The 24584-nt window shown below is 41.7% G+C and overlaps 1 protein-coding gene across 1 annotated transcript in view; it reads right to left on the bottom strand.

Annotated features, from left to right (window-relative positions):
* Positions 1-24584, bottom strand: part of HYDIN (HYDIN axonemal central pair apparatus protein) — a 6673197-nt gene that overhangs the window by 6250963 nt on the left and 397650 nt on the right. Inside the window, exon 7 of the mRNA XM_044079523.1 lies at positions 20409-20610. Coding sequence (XP_043935458.1) covers positions 20409-20610 — 202 coding nt within the window. The remainder of the gene's footprint in view (positions 1-20408; positions 20611-24584) is intronic.

The following is a 24584-nucleotide window of genomic DNA, read 5'->3' as shown; positions in this document are numbered from 1 at the left end:
TTCCCAGGTATATGTGTCTCAACTAGAAGACGGTCTGAAGATATCACCCACTCCCAGACCCTCATGGCCTCTCTGCATAACGGGTCAGAATGTGTTCCCTCCTTATTTCTTGATATACCAAACTACTGACATGCTGTCAGTGTGTTCTGCAATCATCCAAAAGGGCAGGCTGTCCTGAAAGGCTTGCAGTGTTAGAAGAACTGCTCTCATCTCTAGAACATTAATATGCAATCTGATCTAACAGGAAGACCATGTGCCTTGGATCATCTTTCCCTCAAAATGTCCCCAACCTTGTTGAGAAGCGTCTGTGGTCACTGTGGCTGTGTGTGTGTGTGTGTGTGGGGGGGGGATGGCCTACTCAGGAACAGGTTGTCTGAATGAATCCACCATTGAAGCTGTAGTCTGCAAATCACAGTTAACTTGATAGGAACAGATAATTGCTGGTAAAGAATAGACCACTGCACAGCCAAGGTCCACTGGAGGACTCGCATAAAGAATCTTGCTAAGGGTACAAGGACGATGGAGCTGACACAGAGCCCAGAGCTTGAAGAATGAGTCTCACGATGGAGAAGGTAAAGAAATTATGCCGCGCACCTGGTTTTCCCAAGTACGTTATGCGATGAGGAGACAAAGATGCTATGGTGCATTATATTTAGAAAGGCACCAGTGAATTCCAACCTCTGAATAGGGGAGAGGTTTGATTTGGTAAGATTTATAGTAATGCCTAGGGAGCTGAAGATCTGGAACAAATAATCCCGGGCCTGAAGTAGTTGATGCCATGTTGGGGCAGTTAGAAGACAGTCGTCCAAATATAGAAACACCTGGAATCCTTTTAGTCTTAGGTGAGCTGCCACTACTGCCATGTATTCTGTAAACACCCTGGGGGCTGTGGTTAGTCCAAAGGGTACAGCTTTGAAATGGTAATGACTGGCTCCCAACCTGAAGTGCAAATTACTTTTGGAGCATCTGTCTATTTTGATGTGATAGTATGCATCCTGAAGGCCTATCGAACACATCCAATCATCGTTGCACAACAGCGGTAGAATGGACTGAACTGCAACTATCTGGAACTTTGACTTCTTTACATATTGATATATATTGCTCAGATCTATAATGGCTCTTAGGTCCCCCCATTTTCTTTGGCACTAAAAAGAAGTGGGAATAAGTTCCAAAACCCCTTTGTTCAGTTGGGACTTCTTGGATGATTCTTTTTTTCAGCAATTCTTGAAATTCCAGTACTGCATGCTCCCTCTGACTGGGTGGTACATCAGGGAGTTTCTTTTGTTCCACTGGAGGTTGAAGGGAAAAGGGAATGTAATAACCTCTGGGTATTATACTTAGAACCCAGGAATTTGATGTTAGGTTGGTCCAGTCGTCTAGGTGCAGGGAACAATGACCCCTGACTGCCTCCAGGGATGGACAGCCAGGCAATGCTTCAGAAGCACTGATAGGGCCTGCAAGAGAAAGGTTCTCTGAAGCCCTGATTCTGTGAACCTCCTCTGCTTCTGGGCTGGCACCTACCATTGAGACTTCTCCTCTGCTTCTGAAAGAAGAATCCCCACATTGATCCTGAAAAGATCCTTGAGACTTTTGGAACCAAGCCTTCTTACCACCTTGCTGATTTCTGGAAAACGTGCAATGAGGGGTAGAAAACTTGATCCTGATGGCAGACAGGGTCTTTCCTTCCTTCTCTCTGTGGCTAAGAGTCTCTTTGACTGATGGCCGAAACAAGGAGGCACCACTGAAAGAGGCATTTACTTCTGCAAAGTCACAAAGCCTCATTCAGGCATGTCTTCTGACTGCAATACCTGAGCCAGCTGCCCTTATGGTACCCTCCGCTGAATGGGAGATGAGCCTCATGGAAGAGTAAGTCACAGAAGCAAAAGTAGCCAATTGGGGAGATACTTTCTTGAAGTCCTCATCCAACATGTCTCTGCAAGAGAGCTGGATAGCTCCTTGACCAGATCTTTCTGCAAATGAGTGAAATATGCAAGTAATTTAAAGATCTCAGCAGAAAAGTATCTGCGACATAAATGTGCTTACCAAACCTCTCCAATGCTCGAGACTCCCTGTTTGGTGGATGGACAGAGGAGAGCTGTTTAGCTAGCTCCTTCTTGGTGGCTGCTGCCATGACAATGGCATCAACAGGGACACCTCTGGACCAATAAAGTCTGTCTTTGGGGGGCCAGAAGTCTGTCTGGGCATTTGGGGATTGGCTTGATAGTGTCTGGGTCCTTCCAAGACCAGTGGGAAACTAAGTCAATGAGTTTGTCCTCGGGGGGGGGGGGTGTCACCCAAGATGTAGACGGGTCAGTCCTTAAAGCATCAAGAACACAGACTCTTCAGAAGGAGGTTGGGCTGACCAGCCACCTTTCTGCCTAAGAATCTCCAAGATGTCTCCAAAGGAGACATCATCATTTGGTGATCCTAGGGATCCTTCTCCCTCATCAAAGTCTGCGTCTTTGGTGAGTGACCATCTGGTAGTCAATGTGCCTCCTTTTGCATGTTTTCTTGAGTAATTCTGTTGCTCAGACAGAAGTCTCAGTGGAAATCAGCAAAAATAGATCAAAATACAGATCTATTTTGTCCAGTGAAAGTCTAGTTCTTTGTACTGAGATGTCCAGGTATTTCCGAATAAGAATCCTATGAAAATTAATCACAAAAGATTTCTGAATGTTTTTGTGGAATCCTATCCTGTGGAGAAGATCCCTTACCCAAGAGATATTCCTTAACACTTTCAAAAAGACTTTGCAAAGATAAGCAAGTCATCTAAATAAGCAAAACTGTGAGTACCCTGCAGTCTGCAGTGGGTTATCACGTGTTAGACACTTTGTGAAATTCTTGGAGTAATGAGCAGCTAGTGGATGAGGCAGAGTACTGATAATGTGATCCAGATACACAAAATTTTATTAACACCTGAAATCTTGATGAATAAGAATGTGATGATATGCATCTTTTAAAAGCAACATCATTAAGTAAATCAAATGAGGAAGAAGAGATATCAAATTGTACATTGAAAGCATTTTAAACTTGGGCACTATCACAGACTGACTCAAGAAAGAAAATACAGAATTGGTCTCCAAGAATCTTCTTTCTTTGGCAACAGGAAAAAAAGTTACATACTTAACATAACGCTCCATCTGTGCTGTCCATTTTCATTCTTCCTCAATTGATGGCAGATTTGGATCTGACTCAGCCATTACTAAAGCTCATGATAACCAAAAATCTCTTGAACTTCTCCCTTACCCATAATGCACCAATCCCTAACATACTACAGATCTTATTTGCCGATTTACCTAAGTAAGAAGTATCTATACACACACACACACACACATATATATATATATATATATATATATGGGTCTACTTCACTTGCCCTAACTTCCAATTGACTGACACCCATTTGCCCGAGACCAAATGACTAAAATTTCATTTGACCGACACTTCATTTGTCCGACACTTCATTTGACTGACATTTATTTTTAGAAGAGCTCAAAACCTGAAAGGGTTATTAGAATTTAAAAATTTGGGATTGACAAGGCAACAAGGTATATTTAAATGTGAGGTCTGTGCCTATTGTAAACATATGGATGTCGGTTATACATAGCACGCTAAAAGGGAGAAAGTATACTTGTAAGGGCAAGTACAACTGTAATCCTAGTAGAGTGGTGTATTTAGCCCAGTGCCATTCTTGTCCTAGTTTTTACATAGGTAAGACTGACCATAAATTAAGAGAGCGTGTGTATGAACACCTATATAATATTAGAAAAGGGAGGTTGGAAAGTGCTTTAGCTAAACAGGTGATCAATCAGGCAGGCCACTAATTCTTATTCAGAGTGATAGATCAAGTTGAGTATAATGAAATGGGAGTTTCACATACCCTAAGACTTGAGCAGCGTAAGTTAAGTTGGCAGATTACAACACATGCCTATAATCAACCAGGATTAAATGATCTGCGTTCTATAGTCTGCGTGCTGAAATTGAAGAGTTTGATTCATTGAATAGTTTATAATTTTATATTATTTGTGTATTTTGGTTGTGCATGTTTTAAAAGAATGAGGATGGTGAATGTTTTCAAAGGGTGGATGGTATTTTAAATGACTTTATATGCATTTGAAATTTTTTTTCTCAGAAAAGCAATGTGGTCACTTTAAAAGTTTAACATTAGTTGGTCATGTGACTTTTACCCTTGATCATGTGATTTTTAGTGTAACTGATATGGTTGCTCTGTTTGTCTGAAGAAGTTGAGTTATTAAAACTTGACAAAAGCGTTAACATACAAAAAACTGTTTGTTTCTGGGGGGTTTTTGCCTCTTTTTTGTTTTATAAAATGTGTTAAATAGTTCAATGACCTAAGGGTAAAGGTCTCTGATGCATACACATGCTTTCTATACCTGCCCATTGCCCTAGACTCCAAACAGAAAAAGTTCCTGCTTGGTGGCTGCCTCCATGACCATGGCATCCCTGGGCACCCCTTACTCCAGAATTCCTTCCCCACAGGTAGGGCCAGAATCCGATCTGGCCTCTTACAGATCAGCTCATCTGAGTCAGGTTCCTTACACATCTGCCAAGAGACTAAATCAATGAGCTCATCTCAGCCAGTGGAGTAACCCATGAGGTAGGCAGGCCAACTTTAAAGGCCTCCAGAAATACAAATTCTTCTGGTGAAGGGTTGCTGGAGGATCAACCACCTCTCTTCTTAAGGATCTCAAGGATGTCTCCAAATGAGATGTCTTCCAGAGGTGGTTGTGGAGACCTTCTTTATCAAAATCAGTATCCTCAGTAAATGACTCTTGCGAAGAGTCAAAGTCCTCCTCTTGCACATTCTCTTCCTAGGGACTTCCTTGGTTGGATGTTCCAGTGAAGTGTCAGAAGAGATTGCAAATCCCTGATGGGTGGTCTGAGGGTCTTGAGCTGGCTGTCCCTGTGGCGTAGAATGATGTGGCTCCAAGTGCAGAGACATTTGGGAGCTATATTGGAGATCTGAGGGGGCAGGATCTGTTTGTCTTGTTGGGGCAGAGACTACCCTCCTTGCTCCCTCAAAAGCAGACCACTCAGGAGAGAAGGAAAATAGTGGTGCAGAGAAGGCAGGCTTCTGGACTGCTGCTTCCCTCTGCCTCGAAAGCAACCTCCTGGAGGAGGAAGTCAGAGCCAAGCTGTCCAATGCCGAAGCCCTGAGGGGTAGAGATGGCTCAGAAAACCTCAGAGTTGACTCTAACGGCCCAGAGCTGACAAGGAAGCTTCAGCTCTGAAAGTCATCTGGATCCAAAGATGTTGGAGTCAATGCACTCAGAGAAAGCTTTGGATCTGAAAATAAGGTTATCTTCGGATCTCAGTCAGACAGACCCAGAAGGTTTGGATTCAGGGATTCTGAAGCAGCTAGAGGGCTCAGAAAAGGAGCAAGTAGTGGTGGTGTGGTAGATTGAGGGGCTTCCTGACCCAAGAGGAGTTGGTGCCGGTAAAACACCCATCTGCATCTGCACCTGCACTGAGAGAAACTTCCTCATCATTATATCCACATCTTCTTCAATCAAACTCCTGGAGAATGGGATGAAGCAAGGAATGGTAACTTAGACTGACTCCTTTCCAAAAAGTCTGAAGGAAGCCTGGAAGGCACTGGATCATATATAGGAGAATACATAGTCCTAGGAACGCTTAATCAATCTGAAGCAGTTGGATCCGTAGATGTTTTCATTGGCTCCAAGACTGTTGGATCCATTGATTTCTTCTTAAGATCCAAGGAAGAGTGGCCTTTAACTGGTTTTGGATCCATTCTTGGTCTTTTCCTTGGTGGCTCTAAAGATGGAGTCAAGGAGGCAGAGGGCCTAGGAGACTTAGATAATGACTCCTTAGATTTTATTCTGGTGATTAAGCTCCAGAAATAGCTTTGTCAAAAGAAGATGGAAGCCATCCTTTAAAAGTCAACTTATTCTTTCTATCAGCAACTCCTTGGGGATTGTAATTTTTAAATATTCTACAAGCCTCCTGGACATGTTGAGGGCCCAAAGAGTGAACACAGACAGTAAGAGAATCTGAAAGGGGCAATGTATGCCCACATTTTTGACAATTCTTGAAACCAGATGGTCCTTTTCCAGATTTACCGGTGAGTTTTTTTTTTTTTTTTAAATAAGAGAAAAAGAAATACCAACAATGGTAAGAAAGGCTACACTAGCATGCAGAAATAAAAAGAAATAGGGTACAACTTATCAACAATGTTAAACAAGAATTACAGAAAATGTAATAAGGGTAAGGAGAAATACACTAATAAGATTTATAAGACAAGGGGAAATTTTTAAAGAATAATTTGAAAAAACACACTTATCTGAAGGATAGCTTGAGAGCTAAGGCTGACCAGGTTTTTTCACAAAAAGCAGCAAACAAGATCTGGAGTATGTTACAGGTCAGTGCATTGTGGGTAAAGGAAAGCTCAAGAGCTTTTTGGTTGCCATGAGCTTTAGTAACGGCAGAGTCAGAGCCGAGGATCGGATCTGAACCCATCAGTTGAGGACAGAATGACAACATCAGATCTTAATTTAATAAAATCCTTCCCCTAACAGAGGAGGAAGGTAGGTTCTATTACCCAGAGAATGCATGTGCTGTAAGAAAGAAGAAAAGAAGTTTGGTATGTCAGATGAAAAGGAATCCCCTAGGAAGGAGGGAGGGAGAGCCCAAATGGCATCTGTATCTTTGATAGATTACATTCGGAACCCATCTGTCTAAAACAATCTGTTGTAAAAAGACAGAATTAGAGATTCATACTTTTTAGGAGAAAGGGTCAAAGTCCCCCATACAGTCATTCACTGGGCTATCCTTGGTTCCGGGGTTGCAGATTTCTTTTTGGAGCAGCTCTGACACTGCTTTTTAAACATTTGTTCACCAGCATTTTGCTGGTACTGTTTATTTTGCTTTTTGCTGAAGTTAGACAAAGCAACGAATAAACCCCTGAAAAACAGAAATGGAGGGCTAGAACATCTGATAGATTCCCTGAATTAGCTGTCTTCTCATCACACTTTTTGATGACTTCTGCAGCAGAAGATCCAACAACTAGATATCTATCCAATGGGAACTGAAAATTTAATTCTTGACATCCTCTTGGAGATTCTGAGAATGCAGCCAGACAAACCTTCTCAAAACATTTCCAGTGGCAGCAGCCCTGGAAGTGACATCCACAGAGTCAAAAGCTCATTCAGACAATGAACAGAGACTTGGGAAACAGAAGAAACCAAATTACACAAATCAAGATTTCTCTACACAGGAAGAAACTGATGCCAAATCATTCCTCAAAAATTCAGTTAGCCAGGATAAACTTCAACATATGAGCCTGACAACTGATAATTCTAAAAACTAAAGCTGCAGAAACGTACACTTTTTTTCCCAAACTTATTAAAAGCCATCCTTGTCAGGATGACAGGAGCAGCAGCAGCTAGATTCACTAAAGCAATAGCTGCTGGATCAGGTCTGGGATTAGAGTATGAAAAAATTAAAAGACTGAGAAACTTATAAGCTATATGCTATTTTTATGGCAGCAGACTGACAAGGCAATTGCAAGCTGTTACAAAAACATTTTCTAAGGCAGGCAGAACTGGAGGAATAGTTGAAGGTTCTAGAAATTTCAGTTATAACAAATCATAATATTTTATGAGGGATTGAGAAACCTCACTGTTCTCCCACTGAAAAAAACTGATTAATCCACGAAATAGTCTCAGAAAAAGAGAATGCTTCACAAAGACTATGAGAATCCACACTCATCAGAATATAAATCAGAAATTTGTGAAGATAAAAATGCATCTGTCCTTTCACATTCCTCCACAGGTTCAGTCTCTTGAACCTCTTCAGGGAAAGAGGAATCCCTTTTTCTCCTACAAGAAAAGATTTAAAAGAAGGTTCAACAGCCTGCAGTACACAGTGAGCTAAGCCTAATGCATTATTCCTGCTTAGAGTAAGAAACAAGAAAGACAGTGTCAAAAGTTCGAATTGAAAATCTTAGAAATGGATGCAGACATAAATCTAGATTGTTCATGTGGAAGAAAAACTCTCTGAATTGAGGTGACTTGCTGGCACCACAGGAACACAGTCCTGTATGAAGGAATCAAAAAAGGCGTTTGAATGTTCTCTTGGAATCCCAGCTCCTGTAAGAGACCTCTCACCTAAGTGACAGATTCCTGACACTTTGAAAGACTTTGCAAGGATAAGCAAGTCATCTAAATATGAAAAATATAGAAACCCTGTAACCAGCAATGAGCTATAACTGGAGCTAGACACTTTTTGAACACTACTGGTGCAGTGGCAAGCCCAAAGGGTGTGGCAAAGAACAGATAATATGACCCAGACAGAAAGAGAGACACCTGAAGACTGTATGAATAGGGATGTCATAAGCGGTGTTTAAATCTAGTGTTACTAGGAATCTTTGAGTAATAGCTTGTGAAATGACAGTATTGAACTTGGACACTATCACAAACAAGTTTAGTAAAAAAAGATCCAGAACTCGTCTCCAAGCATCATCTTTCTTTGGCACTACAAACATCCTTGAATAAAAACGTTTCCCAACCTGGGATGGAGGAACTGGATCTATCACTCTCTGAGACAGCATGTCATGTGTTGAAGAAAAAGGGGAAACAGAGGAGACTGGTCTGGTGGCTGAGGAAATACCCCCTGGAAAAAATGGATTCCCTCCCCCTATCACCTCTAACATTGACGAATGATCTTCAGAACCAATTTTTCTGAAACTATTAGTTGCCAAAGAGAAAGGTGGAGATGCAAACTTTCTGAAAGGGAAAAGTGTCTGTCAGGGTGGGAAGAGGGAATAGAACCCCATAAATAGTCATCTAACTTGTTGGACTGTCCATGGTTTTGGGGGTGGGAAACGGTTCCTGAATTCCTTCTGGAACCACCCCCCTGACCATATGCAGTTTGCTGAGGCTTTTTTTCTTCTTCTTCCTGAAATTGGATGAAGGGTTAGAGAATCCCTTAAAACAATTCAAAAAGGAGGGCTGAAAAATCTTAGAGATTCCCTGCTTCATCTTACCCGTTTCATCACTTTTTGATAACCTCTATAACAAAGGAACCAAAACCTAAATCTCTATCCAAAGAAGAATTTTAAATCTCATTTTTTCTCATCATCTGGGATGTTCTCAGAACCTAACCAGGCAAACCTCCTCAAAACAGTACTAGTGATCAGAGTCCTGGAAGAAGTATAAACCGAGTCTCACACAGAATATAAAATAAATAGTTGTAACCTGTAAAAGGAAGAGCCTAAATTATTTAAAGCAGATTTTCATCACACAGAGAACTGCAGAGAAAGCATTCTTCATACTTCCACAGTTAATTAGTCAGAATAAACTTTTAGCTCATGAGCCTGACAATTCAAAATTCTGAAAATCAAAGTTGCAGAAATTTTTAAAATCTCTGTACTTACCATAACTAGGCATCTCTGTTGTCCATTTTCATTCTTCCTCAATGAATGGGTTCAGATCCGACTCTGCACATATTCCAGACTTCGGATCCAGCTCTCACAGTCCTCCCTCAACCCATAATGCCCATTCCACACCCATTACCTCAGATCTAGTTTGTTGCCATATATCCCCATAGTTAAAAAGAGACAGGTATAGCTTGATAGAGAAGGCAGGGCTCAAACCTGGAACTGTAAGTTCCCAACACAGTTCAATAGGTCTAGATGGGAGGGAAGTTGAGGAAGAATGAAAATGGACAAAACAGATGCCTAGTTATGGTAAGTACATAACTTTTAAATCTGATGTTGTCCTTTTCATTCTACCTCAATGTATGGGACAGAGTCCTCAGCTACACTGATCTTGGGTAGCTCTCATGGAAGAATATTCTGGAGTACCACTGGACCAAAGGCAGGTCTGTTTCTAGAAATAATATCCAATTTGTAATGAGTAACAAAGGTATGAGCACTGTTCCATGTAAGCTGCAGTGCAGATATTGTCAACAGATGTTCTTGACCAAAACGCAGATGATGTAGCCATGGATCTGGCTGAATGAGCCTTGCGAGGTTTAGATAATGTCATGCCCATTTGAGAGTAAATCCAAGAACTACAGTCTGTTATTCACTTGATTAGAGTGACTTTAGAGAATGGACAACACAGCCTTTTTGATGAAAAAGAAACAAAGAGTTGATCCGATTTTCTAATTTGTTTTGTTCTGTGAAGATAAAAAAACACAGTTGTCTGTGTACTGGATTGGTTAATGTTATCTTCAGAATTCATTTTAGGTAAAAAAGAAGGGTTAGTCTGTAAGGAAACCATATTCTTCTGAAAAATTATCTAAGGAGTTTTGAAGAAAGAGCCTGAAGTTCAGATATTCTCTTTCCATGACAGGAGTTTCAAATCAGATTTAGCTGAAGGTTCAAAAGGTTTCTTCGTTAGACCTTGTAGCATGACTATCAGACCCAAGGTGGTGAGGGATCCTTTACTAGAAGCCTTAGAAGAAAAATAATTTGCAAGAAGGCTTTGCATAATTTAGATGAAGCCAAGGAAAAATGTCTGTTGCCTGTGTGAAGATAAGAAATTTCTGCCAGTTGAAGTTTAATTGTAGAGAAACTTCTTCCATCTTTAAAAATAGTTGCTAAAAATGGAGAATCTCAGAGCTTGGGGAAGAGAAATGGTACATTTCCTTATTCAAAGCGCAAGGGGAGAATCTTTTCCACTTGCTTTTGCATACTTTTTTGATAGATTGTTTTTCAGAAGTCAAAATGTCACGTACAGTGGAAGACAGCCTTGGCTGTCTAGTACTAAAAGTCGAGAAACCATGTGGTTGGTTTGAAGGCCTGTATGTTGGGATATTGTTTCCATGATGGATGAGAGAGAAGATCCAGAGCTGACTCCAGTATCCATGGAGGATAATGAAGGTGAGACAATATAAGGGGAACCATACTTACAAAGGCCAGAAAGGGGCAATGAAGATTACTGAGCTTTTCAGCTGACTTGCTTTCTGTAGAAATATGGGGATCAAGGGAAGGAGAGAGTAAGCATAAAGGAGACCCAAGCTCAAAGTGTGGATTAGATCATCTCTTTGTGACTCCCCCAAGGTGGGGGGAAAAGAGCGAAGTATCTGCTGTACTTGTTGTTGTGGGGAGTGGCAAAGAGGTTGCAGCAAGGTCAGCCCCAATTACAAAAGATCATCTCTGCCACAGATTGACTAAGAGACGACTCGTGAGGCATCAAAATGGACCTGCTTAATTTGTCCACTAGTACACTGGTTTTCCCCAAAATATGCATTGCAATTAGAAAAGAGTCTGATGAGATCACCCATTCCCATGCTCTCATGGCCTCTCTGCAAAGGGGGATAAGACTGGCTTCCTCCTTGTTTGTAGATGTACCAGACTACAGACATGTTGCCAGTTTGAAATTCAATAGTCTTCAAGGGGACAGTATCTTGAAAAGCGTACAACACAAGTAGAACTACTCTCATTTCTAGAACATTGATATGCAAATTGGTCTCTTGGGCATCACATGCCTTGGAAAGTTCTTCCCAAGAAATGCTCCCTACCCCAGTTAAGAAACATTCGTGGTAACTGTGGCTATCAGGGTTGGTAGAGCAAAAGGTCTGCCAAGATGACGATCACCCAGTTAGTTCCACCAGTTGATGTGTTGTTTATAAATTAGAGCAAGACTGACTGGAAAAGATAGGGGTTGATGCAGAATGGACCACTGTACAGTTACAGTCCACTGGAGAACAGGCTGCTACCATGGAACCTAGTGCTTGACGTACTGATCTTGCAGAAGGAGATAGATGGGGAAGGAGAAGATAATCTGACTTCTGATAGTGGAAATGCAATGAGGAGGTAGAGATGCTAATTGTTTTGTCATATCTGGAACTGTATCAATGAACTCCAAGCTCTGGCCTGGTGTCAGGTTTCACTTGGCATGATTTATTCTTATACCCAATGACTTGCAAATGTAGAGAAAACAGTTTCTGGCATGCAGAAGGAGATGCTTGGAGGGGGTGGTGAGGAGCCAGTCATCTAGATATGGAAATACTTGGAATACTTTTAGTCTTAAGTGAGCTGGCAACACTGCCATTCATTTGATAAACACCCTGGGGGCTGTGTTAAGTCCAAGGGTCATGGCTCTTAATTGGTAATGACTGGCTCCCATCCAAAAACATAAATGTCTTCTGGATCACCTGTCTATTTTGATATCATAGTACACATCCTGAAGATCTATAGAGCACATCCAATTTTCCTTGGGAAGAAAAAGGTAGGATAGACTGTACCGTGATCAATTGTAACTTTGATTTCTTCTTGACTGGAAAAGATAGGGGGCAATACCAAGCTACAGCTCTTACCACACTTTTTGGCCATCAAACCAAGACCAAAACACTAAAGGTGGAGGAGTGTCCATATTCACCAAGGATATTCACACCTCCAGGCTAGATGCCCAACAAAATGCATCTGAAATTCTCCAGGTGCAATGAACACTACGTAAGACTGCAATCCAAATTGTAGCTTGCTACAGATCCCCCACCATGACCCAAGATTCTCACGACACCTTTCTAAACATACTAGAAAATATTAAGATAAAACCAAACACCCTAATACTGGGTAATTTCAACTACCCTGCCATTAACTGGGAAAACTACTCCAGTGCCAACAGCTTTTCGCAACGGTTCTTGGAATTCATAAATTCCAACGTCCTGGATCAACTAATCCATTGTTCCACCAGGGGCTCCAATATCCTAGACCTGGTCATTACCAAGATGGGAGATAGATGCTCCACACCAGTGGTCACCCCCTCATTGGTCAGGTCTGACCATAAGCAAATCACCCTTGACATCCACATCCCACCCCCACCCCCCAGTAAAGAAACCTCTGTAAAAAACTTCTACCAAGCCAACTTCATGCTACTCAAGTCAGAAGTGACAAACATCATGACACCCATGCAGACAGGATCTGAAAGTTCAACTGCTGAATCCTACACTAAGGCACTGTACGAGCACATTCACTTGTGCATGAATCGTACCATCCCACATAGAACCAAGACACTCTCCTCCAAAAAAATGAAGCCAATCTGGTGGTCCCCTGCCATAAACAAGCTATACAACAGAAAGAAGAAACTGTTGCAGAAAAGAGAAAAATCCCAGGATGCAAAAAACTCCCTTATCAGCCTCAGTAAGAAGCTGAGATCCCTTATAAAATCCTCCAAAGCTAGTTACGAAAATAAAATTGCCAAAGATTCCAAAGACAACCACTAGGCATTCTATAGTTATGTCAAGAATCTAAATGGCAATGCCCAGATCTGCTCTGAGCTACAACAGAATGGCATTAAATATACTGATCCCAAAGATATTGCCAATATCCTGGAAGATCGATTTAGTGCCAACTTCACCCCCCTCTCACCCCCTAAATGGCCCATCTCAGTACCAAAAGATTGCCAAATTTCGGTAATCATGGCCACACAGGTAGAAACTGCACTCTCCAAAGCTAAGAATGCAGCATCCATGGGACCAGATGACATCCCGGGCTGTGTTCTCTATGAAATGAACTGGAACCTCACCCAAGTGTCATGTTTAATCAGAGCCTCACCTCAGGCTTCGTGCCCACTGAGTGGCACACAGCTACAGTTATCCCACTTCACAAGGGGATATCCACCTTGGATCCCGGGAACTACTGTCCCATCAGTCTGATGAGCCTGATTTGCAAGTGCATGGAACTTATAAACAAAGACATTGGCAACCTTCAATCACTGGACCCCACCCAGTTTGGGTTCGTAAAGGGCCTATCTTGTCTCCTGAACCTGATTGATCAGTCTCCAGAGATGTGAATGAGGGTAAGGTGGTCCACACAGCCTATCTGGACCTCGCCAAGGCCTTCGACACCATCCCCCACTCTGGAATCATAGATAAACTTACTAAGCTGGGCATAAATCCCTACGTCACTCGATGGGTTGCCAACTGACTTACTGTCATAACCCACACTGTAAAAGTAGCCAACTCCAAATCCAGCTCCAGACAAGTGGAGTACCTCAGGGTTCAGTCCTGGGACTGCTCTTGTTTGGCATCTAATTCTCTGAAGTACAGGCCAACACTAAGGGACTCTGGCTAGCAAAGTTTGCAGATGACTGCAAACTGGGAGCCATTACTGAATCCCCAAATGATGTGGATTTCTACAAAAGGGCCTTACAGAAACAGATGCTTGGTGCCAGAGCCATGGGCTCAAGCTTAATGCCAAGAAATGTATAGTTATCCCCTTTGGGAAAAACCATGTACCCATGAATTATAGGTGGCAGTACACTAAACACCGAAAGTGTGATGGGAGACTTAGGGACACAGTTGGACAGTGGTCTTGCCTTCGATAACCACATCACCACAACAGTCAGAAAATCCTTCTATGTGGCACACCTCATCACTAAGGGCTTTTCATCCAAAAAAAGGAGGTCATTGTCCCACTGTACGCATCCCTCATTAGACCCATTATAGAGTACAATGCCCCGTTTGGTATGTACCTCACAAGACATCTGCAACAGTTGGAAAGGCCACAGAAATACCTCATAAAAGAATCACAGGCCTAAAGCAGATGCCCTATGCTGACTGCCTAAAAAAAAACTCCAGCTATACTCTGTGGCATATTGTCTACTCATAGGCGATCTCTGTTTAACATACAAGGCAATGGCAAACCCTGAGCTGTTGCACTACACAGAATAAAATGGCAAATATACCATTCCACGCTTCATTAATGCCTTTTGAAATTGTAAAAAACTATCCTCAACCTTCTCTTAGAAACACTACTTCACTGTTAAAACATTACACATTATTATATATCTCTCCAATACTTACCAGAGTTTCATAGGTAACCTCAGTCATGTTCCCTTCTTACTTGCTGTACTACAGCATAACACATCTTAGTGTAGTGTGATCTCACAGTTGATATATTTAAGTAGCAGGGAGTGTGGGGGTGCAGGGAGGCTTACCCCCCCCTCCCTGCTTATATTTGCAGAAGTGTAATATGGTTTGCTTTTTATGTGCTTCTGTATGTAGTTGTGCTAGAATATAGTACATGTTGCTTTCCTATTTTTTTTAATGCTATGGAATTCAATGTTTTGAGTTTTCAGTGTTTTGAATTTTCAAGATTTTGGTTCAATGTTTTGAATTTTAATGTTATGGGCTTTCAATGTTCTAAAGTGTATCCACTGATTCACATTGCTCAGATGCAAAATGGGTCTGAGGTTCCTTGTTTTCACTGGCACTAAAAAAAAGAGTAAATAAGTTTAGAATCCTGTTTTTTCTGGTGGAACCTTCTGGATGACTCTTTCTAGCAATTTATGGATTTCTTGTACTGCTGCCATCTTTTGAGTGGAATGTGGAGAAGATTCTTCCTTTTGTGGGATGGGAGAAGAAAAAATGGTATATAATAACCTCTGGATATTATTCTTAGCACCCACAAATCTTGTGTTATATTTACCCAGGCATATGGCATATGGGGGGGGGGGGGTAACCGTGTATGGGCTAGAACCAAAAGCCTCTAAAAATATAAATTCTTCTGGTGAGGGGTTTTGGGAGGACCGGCCACCTGTTTGTTTTAGGATTTCTAAAACATCTCCAAAGGAGATGTCATTCAGTGGTGATCTGAGGGATCTGTCTCCATCAATATCAGCATCCTCCATGAGTGACTCCATGGGGAAGTCAATGTGTCTCCTTTTGCACTTTTTCTTCCGATGTACCTTCTCTGTGGGGTGTTCAGGCAAGATGTCAGAAGAGAGGGAAAGTTCCCCTACTGAATTGGTTGGACACTTATTGGAACTGGCTGTCCCTGTGGCCGTCCCTGTGGAGTAGGTGTGATCGACTCAGAGCTTGGAACCAATGAAAGGAAAGGGGAAGGATCCAAAAAAAATGAGACAGTGGTTCTCTTTGGAGAGAGAAAAAGCCTTTTCCACTTCTTCGAAAGTCAATGGACCTCGAGAAGCTTCAAACTGGCCTATAGGAGCCAAAACTCCTGACAAAAGTAGGTTCTAGCCTCCATCAGATCTGTGCCTCAAGGGTGGAACTGGATCCAAACTGTTCAGGGCAGAGGCTCCAAGGGGAAGGGACAGACCTACCAAAAATGGAGCTGAACCTATCCCCTTGGATCTGATACTAACTCTTCAGCTCCAGGACCCATTCTGATCTTAGGGTACTGGAGCAGAACTAGCCAAGGATATAGTCAGAGTGGATGGAAAAGCTTTCCTTGGATCAGACACCAGACCTCTCAGGGATTTTGGATCCTGGGACTCCAAAACCACTGGACAGACTGGTAGAAAGAGAGAAGATGGTTTCTGATGTGGTAGGGAGACTCTTGAATCCAACAGGGGATGGAGCTGTTAAGACCCTCCTCTTGATCTGGGTTCTGAGAAATTTTTGCATCATCCTATCCACATCTGCTTCTGATAAGCTTCTGGAGGACCTAGAGTAAGTACTGTATCTGGGCCTGGAATGCCTATTTGGAGTCTGAAGCAATGGAAAAGGTAGACTGGGCAAAATTGACTATAACAAATTCAGGACTATGACTCCTGTCCAAAGTAACCAGCTTTGGATACAAGGACTTAGGATCTGAGGGAAGTACTGTAGGACTTATTGTTGTAACTATAGGAACCAAAGCCTTAGGGTTTGATGGCTTTGGATCAGTGTGTCAAGTCTTTGGATCCAATTGTGTTGGATCCAAAGTTTTTCTGCTTTTGGATAGCGGCTCTAGCGAAGACCTGGTAGACATTGGAGGGGAGCATTTCCTGTGTTTTTGTGGGGGGGGGGGGGTGAGCCACTGAAAATGATGTAGCAGGGAAAAGATGCTTCAGGATAATTTTTTTATGTCTATTTGCCACGGCTCTTGGGTTAAAGGTGGAGCAGGTGTTACGAGCAGTGTCCAAGTGCCCGGTTCCAAGGCAGTACACGCACATCTTGGGGGCATCCAAATTTGAGATTTTATGCCCAGAAGAAGTGCATTTCCTAAAACCTGTTGATTTATCTGACATGGTAGATAACTATCCAAAAAAGAAACAAGAATAAACTACAAGAAAAGGAAGGAAAAAGGGTTTAATTACCAGCGATGGTAATCTAAAGAAATACCCTAGTTAGAAAAAAGATAAGCAGCAATACCAGCAATGTCAATAAAGATTTACTATTTAACAAGAATATTAAGAAAATAGAATGTGGAAAAGACCTAAAATCCTACGAGAAAACTAGGACAGCAGATAGATAATTAAAGCTAAGATAAAGTTATAACTATATCCAAAAATAATTAACTCACAAAAATATCTCTAACAATACTTGAGAGAGGAACCTGCATCTGTTTGCGATGGTGGCAAATGAGATCAGAGGTAATGAGGATGGAATAGGGCATTATAGGAAAAGGGAGGAGCTCAAGATCTGGATCTGAAGACTGAAATATGTGGTAGAATCAGTTATAAGGGTCAGATCCAAAACTATACATTGAAGAAGAATGAAAGGGACAACATCAGATACTTAATTTTCTCATCCTGTCAGAAAGAGGAAGACTGGAATTAACCAAATGCTTAGCAGCAGCAGGATTAAATGGCAATGATTTGGGATGGGTGTATAAAAACTTAAAAAGACCAAGGAACTTTATACATTCTATCTGCTTTTTTAAGGGGCAGCAGGCTAACTATCAAGAAAAATTGCAGGCAGTGGCACACACATCCTCCAAAGCTGACAGAAATGGAGGAATGGGTGAAGATTCTGGAAATTCCTTCTGTAACAGCTCACAATATTTTCTAAGGGACTGAGAAACCTCAACATCTTCACACTGCACAAACTCTTGCAAATTCTGAAAATAGTCTTGGAGGAAGATAAACCCTCACAGACAGAATCAGAAACTGAGCTCTCCTCTGAGTCGGAATCAGAAATGGACGAGAAATCCATGTATCTATCCCTTCATCTTCCTGTCCAGATTCAGAATGTTTTATCTCTTCAGGAAAAAAAGGCATCTGTCTTTCCTTTACCAAAAAATACCTTATAAGAAGGATCAACAGCCTGAATTAAACCCAAAGCCAGACCCAATCATTTATTTATCTTACTGACATTTGATTACAGGGAAAGTCCAACTGGGTAGAAGCCCATTTAAGCGAAGGCCTGGGGAGAAAAGCTCCCAATAAACTACTCCTGTCTAAGGAAATTTGAGGTAAAGTAGATACAGGTTTAGTTTTCTGTTTCATTTTAATAGGTAAAATGGGGCCAGCAGTGTTATTAAATGGCAACAGCAGCATCCCCAGGGATAAGCCCAACATTCTGACTAAACAGGGAAATCTTCCCTCTCCCAGGAGAGAGAAAGAGGGGCTCTCTCCCTTGCTAACTGACGGGAACCTAACAGCCGCAGAGTATGTGGCTAACCCCCCAGCCCATAGTGGCTATAGGTGTTGCACTAGAGGGAGCTGGAGTAAAACATGAGTGGTCTGAGGAACCAGCTTTTGCCACAGCAGATTTGCTCCCCTGTGGCTGAGGCAAATTACTAGCCTGCTATGGTGGCAAAGGAGCTTGCTTAAATTTTTTCTTTCTGTGACAGGAAGGAGGACCAACCATGAGACTGGCCGGTTGTTCTATGGAAAAGATGAAAAAGGTGCCTCTTTCCCAGTGAAATCAAGCAGTATAACCTGGTTAAAAATTTTTTTGCATAAACATACAGTAAAAAGCACTTTATTTTACTTTTTCCGGTGGCTAAGTGCTTTAAACACAACTTATCCACAGTAAAAATGTTTTTCAACTACATTAATATGAAATTTGTGTACTCACCATACTGAAAGATCAGTGTTATCTTTCTCCATCTGGTTCTACCTGAAAGTTATCTGATCCAACTCTGAGCCATGACAGGCCATATCCCAAAGAATTCAGTTGGTCAAACTCCACCTTCTCTATCTAAAATACCTCACTCAACTAAGAATATCTCAGTTTGAGTTTGCCTCTCTCTGTCTCAACTTACAAAATGCCCTCCTAAAAAGAAATACACTAAGGACTCCACAAACAAAGTAAACCGCCTCACCAACTCAGTCATCTTATGAAAAAAGACTCCTAGGATCATAGTTGAATACTAGGCTAACTACACTGAAGGTCTATTTTAAGCCTAGCCAATAATACAAGGTCAGAATCAAACCCTGGTTCTTGTATCTATGATGTGAAGATCTTCACTACTGGCCCTGATTAAGGATCCTCTCAAGAAGTCAATCCTCCAGGTAATGGAAAACCTGAAACCTCTGCAGCCTTAGCCAGTCTACTATGACTGCCATGCACTTGGTGAACATCTAGGGGGCTGTGGTGAGACCAAATGGCAGAACTCTGAATTGATAATGATTGGCTCCCAGCAAGAAGTGCAGAAACCTCCTTGACCATCTCTCTATCTTTATATGATGGCAAGCAACCTTGAAGTTCACTGAGCATATCCAGACATTCCTCCTCAACAGAGGTAATATGGACCGCACTGTGACCATCTGGAATTTGGTCTGCTTTGCAAAAGGATTGAGCTTTCTCAAATCCAGAATTGATCTGAAGTCTTTGTTCTTCTTTGAAACCAAAAAGAACCTTGAGTAGACTCCCGATCACTGGTCTGTTGGGACCTCTTGCATGACCCAATTTGCTGGCAGCTTCTGAATCTTGATGGCTGCTTCCTGTCTCTGATGGGGCAGAACATCTAAAAGATGTAAGGGATTTAAGTTTGGAACTTCTAAAAATGGAACTGAACTTGACACCCATGTGCCCAAGGTGATGGTGACCCAAGCTTCTGTTTGTACAGCCAAATGACCCCGACTGCCTCCATAGCAGGACAGTTGGGCAAAACTTCAGGATTGCTGAAGAGGTCTCCCGGAGAAACCTCTGTAGAAACCCTAATTCTGCGGACCTCCCTGCTGCATGGTTGGCTTCCATTGTAGGTACCTCCCTGTCATAGGGAACCCTCTGGAGAAAGGTCTTGAAATTACTGCTATTGCCTTCAAAAGGGGCAATGATAAAGCCAGCTGCTCAGGATGTCCCATCAGCCACACTGGAGAACAGCCTCATGAAAATGTTAGGATTGGATTGTAAGATAACTTCTGCTTACACTGGCACAGGCTGCCCTTTGCTGGACTGACAGGAAGAACATTTCCTTTAGTCTTATGCCTGACGCATGCACCTTATGCTAATCTTGCATATACAGTTTAACTTAGAATTTGTGTTTTTGTTTTTACAAACTTATTTATGGAGCTTTTCTTCCTGGGTCTCTGCTGAGAATGGGTTTCACAACCCAGTCAGACTTTTCCAGTAAACAAATTTCAATAAAATAATAAATTAATATTTATTGATCAAAAGAGATATTCTTGGTTATATAAAATCTTAAGTACATGTTTAAAACATACAAAACTTTCTATCCTTCAATACCGCTAACAAGATTATTACGCCTACCATATTTCTTCACAGTAACATCTAGTAAAACCAACCTTAACTTTTGATGGTCTTCCTCTTCCTGAGTTGCGAAAGCCTTCCACTGGAAATGCACAATGAAGTCACTTCTGTTGCTGATGTTTACTGATCTTTGATTGGCCATAGAGAGGTAAGTCTTTTCTATCATTACTGAGTTTTTCTCAAGTCTGACGTTCATATCTATTGCAGCCCCACATAAGTTGGTGTAAATATTTTCTCCTAAAAACATAAAGTGTTATATGAGAAACACATTTAAAATGAAGTATAATTTTCTCAGCACCATACCTTGATATTAAATTAAATGAAGTGCTTTAAGTGTTTTTTTTTAATCAATTTGTGACAAAGTCCAACCAAAACTGTTTTTAACATCACATTTCTCGCAAACATTTTTAATTCTAAAATTGTTTCCACTAAATCAAGTTTAGTAGCAGGTATAAATGACAGACCTTTATTTAGCACTATCATTTGTTCTCGTGTCAGATCAGTGGAAGACAGATTAAAAACTAGATTAGTTATCTTCGATTGCATGTCTGTGGGCCCAGTGCACTTGGACCTTTCACCACAGGTGGAGGATCTGCTCTCGATCTCAATTTTCTCTTGCGACTGCGTGACCTTCCTATTCTCTTTTCTTGTCTTATAGGCAGGGCTTTCTCCAAAAAAGCCAAAGACAATCTATCATTTGAGGCAGTCACTATACTTTGCTTAGTCAGCACTTTTGGTCTTACTAATTGATTGTTAGATTCTTTCGCAAGACCACTTAGAAACATTACATCTTTATCAGCACCATAATCATCAAAGTCATTAACCTCCTCTTCTATTATATTATTGGAGATAGCCATCATGTTCAAAGCTGTAGTAGCTGTGCCAGTATTACCAGCAACTATACCCTCTTGTGCAATGTCTGTTTGTGAATCAATATCAACGTGCACTCCTTCCATCCTAGAAGCACAAACAACAGTACTTACATTTTTTCGAAACATATCCACGCCAACTGTTGCAATATTCCCCTTGTCAAATGCACCCACTCGTACATTGGCTTGTCCTAGATCTTCAAGACGCTCATTCAAGATATTAGCTCCATCTCTGCTGCCTTCCGATAAATTTATTTCTTCTGCTGGTTTTTGAGCTATGGTGACACTACCATTTACAGAATGCTCCTTCTGTGTATCAAACTGTATTTGCATAGCAGTTTCCACTGCCCGTTGTGTATTACCATGTTGTTGCTGCATATTGCTGCTTGTTGGCCTCAATAACGTGCGTGCTGTCGATGACGTTATACGCTCCGCTTATGCATTGTTTCTCGGCCACGAGAAGATGTTCCCATCACGGAAATCTACAAAGTCTCTTCGTAGCTTTTTTATTTTCTCTTTCTCCTGTTTCCTTTCAAAAACGGAAATATTCAACAAAAGTTTGATTAGCTGCATGTATACTTCTCCTTTAAAGGAGCTGGACAAGTATAAAGTTAAGTCATTAATCTCACTGGCTAGACTCTTCCTCTGGTCGAAAATATTCATTTAATAAAGCCATGTAGTGCACGATTCAATACTTGCCATCTTTTCAAGAGTTCAGACAGGCTGTCACCATAGGATGGCATCTTCAGCACTCGGAGCCCTCTGAGTCTATTTTATGATGAATAGCAGCCTCGTAGTGGTAGCGTTGCCACAATAATCTTTTGTGCTTATACATTTTACCTTCCAGTTCTCTCAATGTCTTCTTAAACAGTGCCATTTCATCATAGTCTACATTTAAATCCACTTAATCAAAACTTACACAGATAAGGGGGTTTGTGATCATCCTGGTTAAATTAACACTTGTTTCCAGTATAGTTCAATCATTTGACTGTATTCCATTCAATATTCCATCAGGACTCAAAAATGTCTCTTGTCCCAAACTCTCAGCCATGACACCAGTAGACAAACAGAAAAAACAAATTGTAAAAAATACAGAGTGCCACTGGTATCAGACAAACCAAAAAAATGAAGTGCTTTAAGTGCTTTTTTAATCAGTTTGTGACAAAGTCCAACCAAACATACAGACATTAGTTAATCATAGAAAAGTGGGGATTAGTTTTGGAATTGGTCTTTCTACATTTTCTCTGCTGACCTGGTCCTCTCTGAAAATCGAGGACTGCTATATATGTTGATAAAATTACAGTTATTTATATACAAGTTCTCACAAAATGTGAAGAAGATGATGAAACAAATGAAGATGTACTTTGAAAGAAAAGAAAAGAAAATTTCCCTGTACACGAAAAATATAAAATAATTCTAACAAACTAAATTTCCTTTACAACGAATAAAGACAAACGCGTTTTTTCACAAAAAGTTTGGTTATAAAGCAGGACAATTAAATTGTTTGTTGAACTGACCTCAAATAATTAGACAGCACCCAATATACTGTTTCTATAAATAAATTGTACTTTTCAGATATTTGACAGACTTCTGTTTCTTTTTTGTCAAGTGCATGTTAACCATGTATCCATGGGGCGAGGGGGTGGGGTGGGGTGGGGTTGTGTGTTCTGTGCCATACCCACCCTGATGACTAATTTAACTAACTCAGAGACATTCACATCCTGGGCTAAAGAAGGGGAAAAAAATACACAGCCATCCAGGCATACACTCTTTTTTTTCCTTGTCAATGCTTCTCTTTGAATTTTACTATTTCCGCCTAGAACATAATTAGAAGTTATGTACCTACCATAACGTTCCATGTTAGTTGTCTTCTCTCGCCTTCTTTCTTGCTGGATGGGTTCGGAGCCGATCCTCGGCTCCGACTCGGCACTTGCTTTAGCTTGAGAACTCCTTTTACCAGCTCGAGGCAACCCTATATCCCATGATGCAAGGCGGAACTACCTCAGATCTCGTTTGGCAGCTAACCTACCCTGCTAAGGACTAACCTAACATAATTAGGAAAACAAGTTCATAAAAAGAGTCCTCATATGAAGGCTCAGGAGGAAACAACCTGATAGGAACTCTTCAAGATCTGTCCAGGCCAGGGGGTAGGAGGGAGAGACGCAAGAAAGAAGTTGTCCGTTTGTACTGCAATAGTCCCCGTGGGAAGAAAGTCGTTGAGGGCCTGCAACGTTAAAAGTACCGCTCTCATCTCCAGGACATTTATGTGCAGATGGTATTCTATGGGTTGCCACGTCCCATGGACCATCCTGCCCTGATAATGCCCCCCCCCCACCCGATCAGAGAGGCATCCGTAGTGACTGTGGCAACTGGAGGAGGGGAAACAAAGGGTCGGCCCTGATGAAGAAGAGGGGAAGATATCCACCAATTCAGATGAGTTCTGCACGACTGTGTGACTAAGATTTCGTGCCTCATCGGGAGACTGTGGTACGACCACTGCGTGAATAGCATCCACTGCAGAAGACGCATGTGGAAGCGAGCCAGTGGTAGTAGAACAATGGCCGCAGCCATAAGACCTAGAACCTTCAGTATAAATCTGGCTTTGACCTTGTTGCTCTGCAATAAAATCCGAACTAATTTTTGGATGTCCAGAATTCTTTGATCTGTTAGTCTGGCTAACATTTTGACGGTGTTTAATTCTGCGCCTATAAAGGTGATAGATTGGCAAGGCAGCAGAGAAGATTTTTCGAAATTTACTGAAATTCCCAAACTCCTGCAAAGCTGTAGAGTGTAGTCTCTGGTCTGAAGAAGCTGACACCTGGTGGTGGCGGAGAGGAGCCAGTCGTCCAAATAAGGAAACACCTGGAATCCTTGACGTCTCAGATGAGCTGTGACCACTGCCATGCATTTGGTGAACACTCTGGGGGCTGAAGTGAGGCCAAAGGGCAGGGCTCTGAATTGGTAATGACTGGTCCCTAGCCGAAAGCGGAGAAACCTTCTGGAGCGCCTGTGAATCTTTATGTGATAGTACGCGTCCTGAAGGTCTATAGAGCACATCCAGTTGTCCTTGCCCAGAAAGGGCAGAATGGACTGAAGCGTGACCATCCGGAATCTTGCCTTCTTGACAAATCTGTTTAGACTGCTCAGGTCTAATATTGGTCTCCAATCTCCCATCCTTTTGGGGACCAAAAAGAATCTTGAGTAGACGCCGGATCCTACCTGGTCTGCTGGCACAGTCTGGACGGCTCTTTTTTCTAGGAGCTTTGAAACCTCCTGTTCTGCCAAATCCCTTTGACTGGGTGAGATGTCTGGAAGGGATACCTTTCGAAGGGGATTTTGTAA

Source organism: Protopterus annectens, chromosome 8.part0, assembly GCF_019279795.1.
Source record: "Protopterus annectens isolate FY-2018-M chromosome 8.part0, PAN1.0, whole genome shotgun sequence".
Classification (NCBI taxonomy): Eukaryota; Metazoa; Chordata; order Ceratodontiformes; family Protopteridae; genus Protopterus; species Protopterus annectens.
Note: the sequence above shows the minus strand (reverse complement) of the source record. Positions and strands in the feature narration are given on the sequence as shown.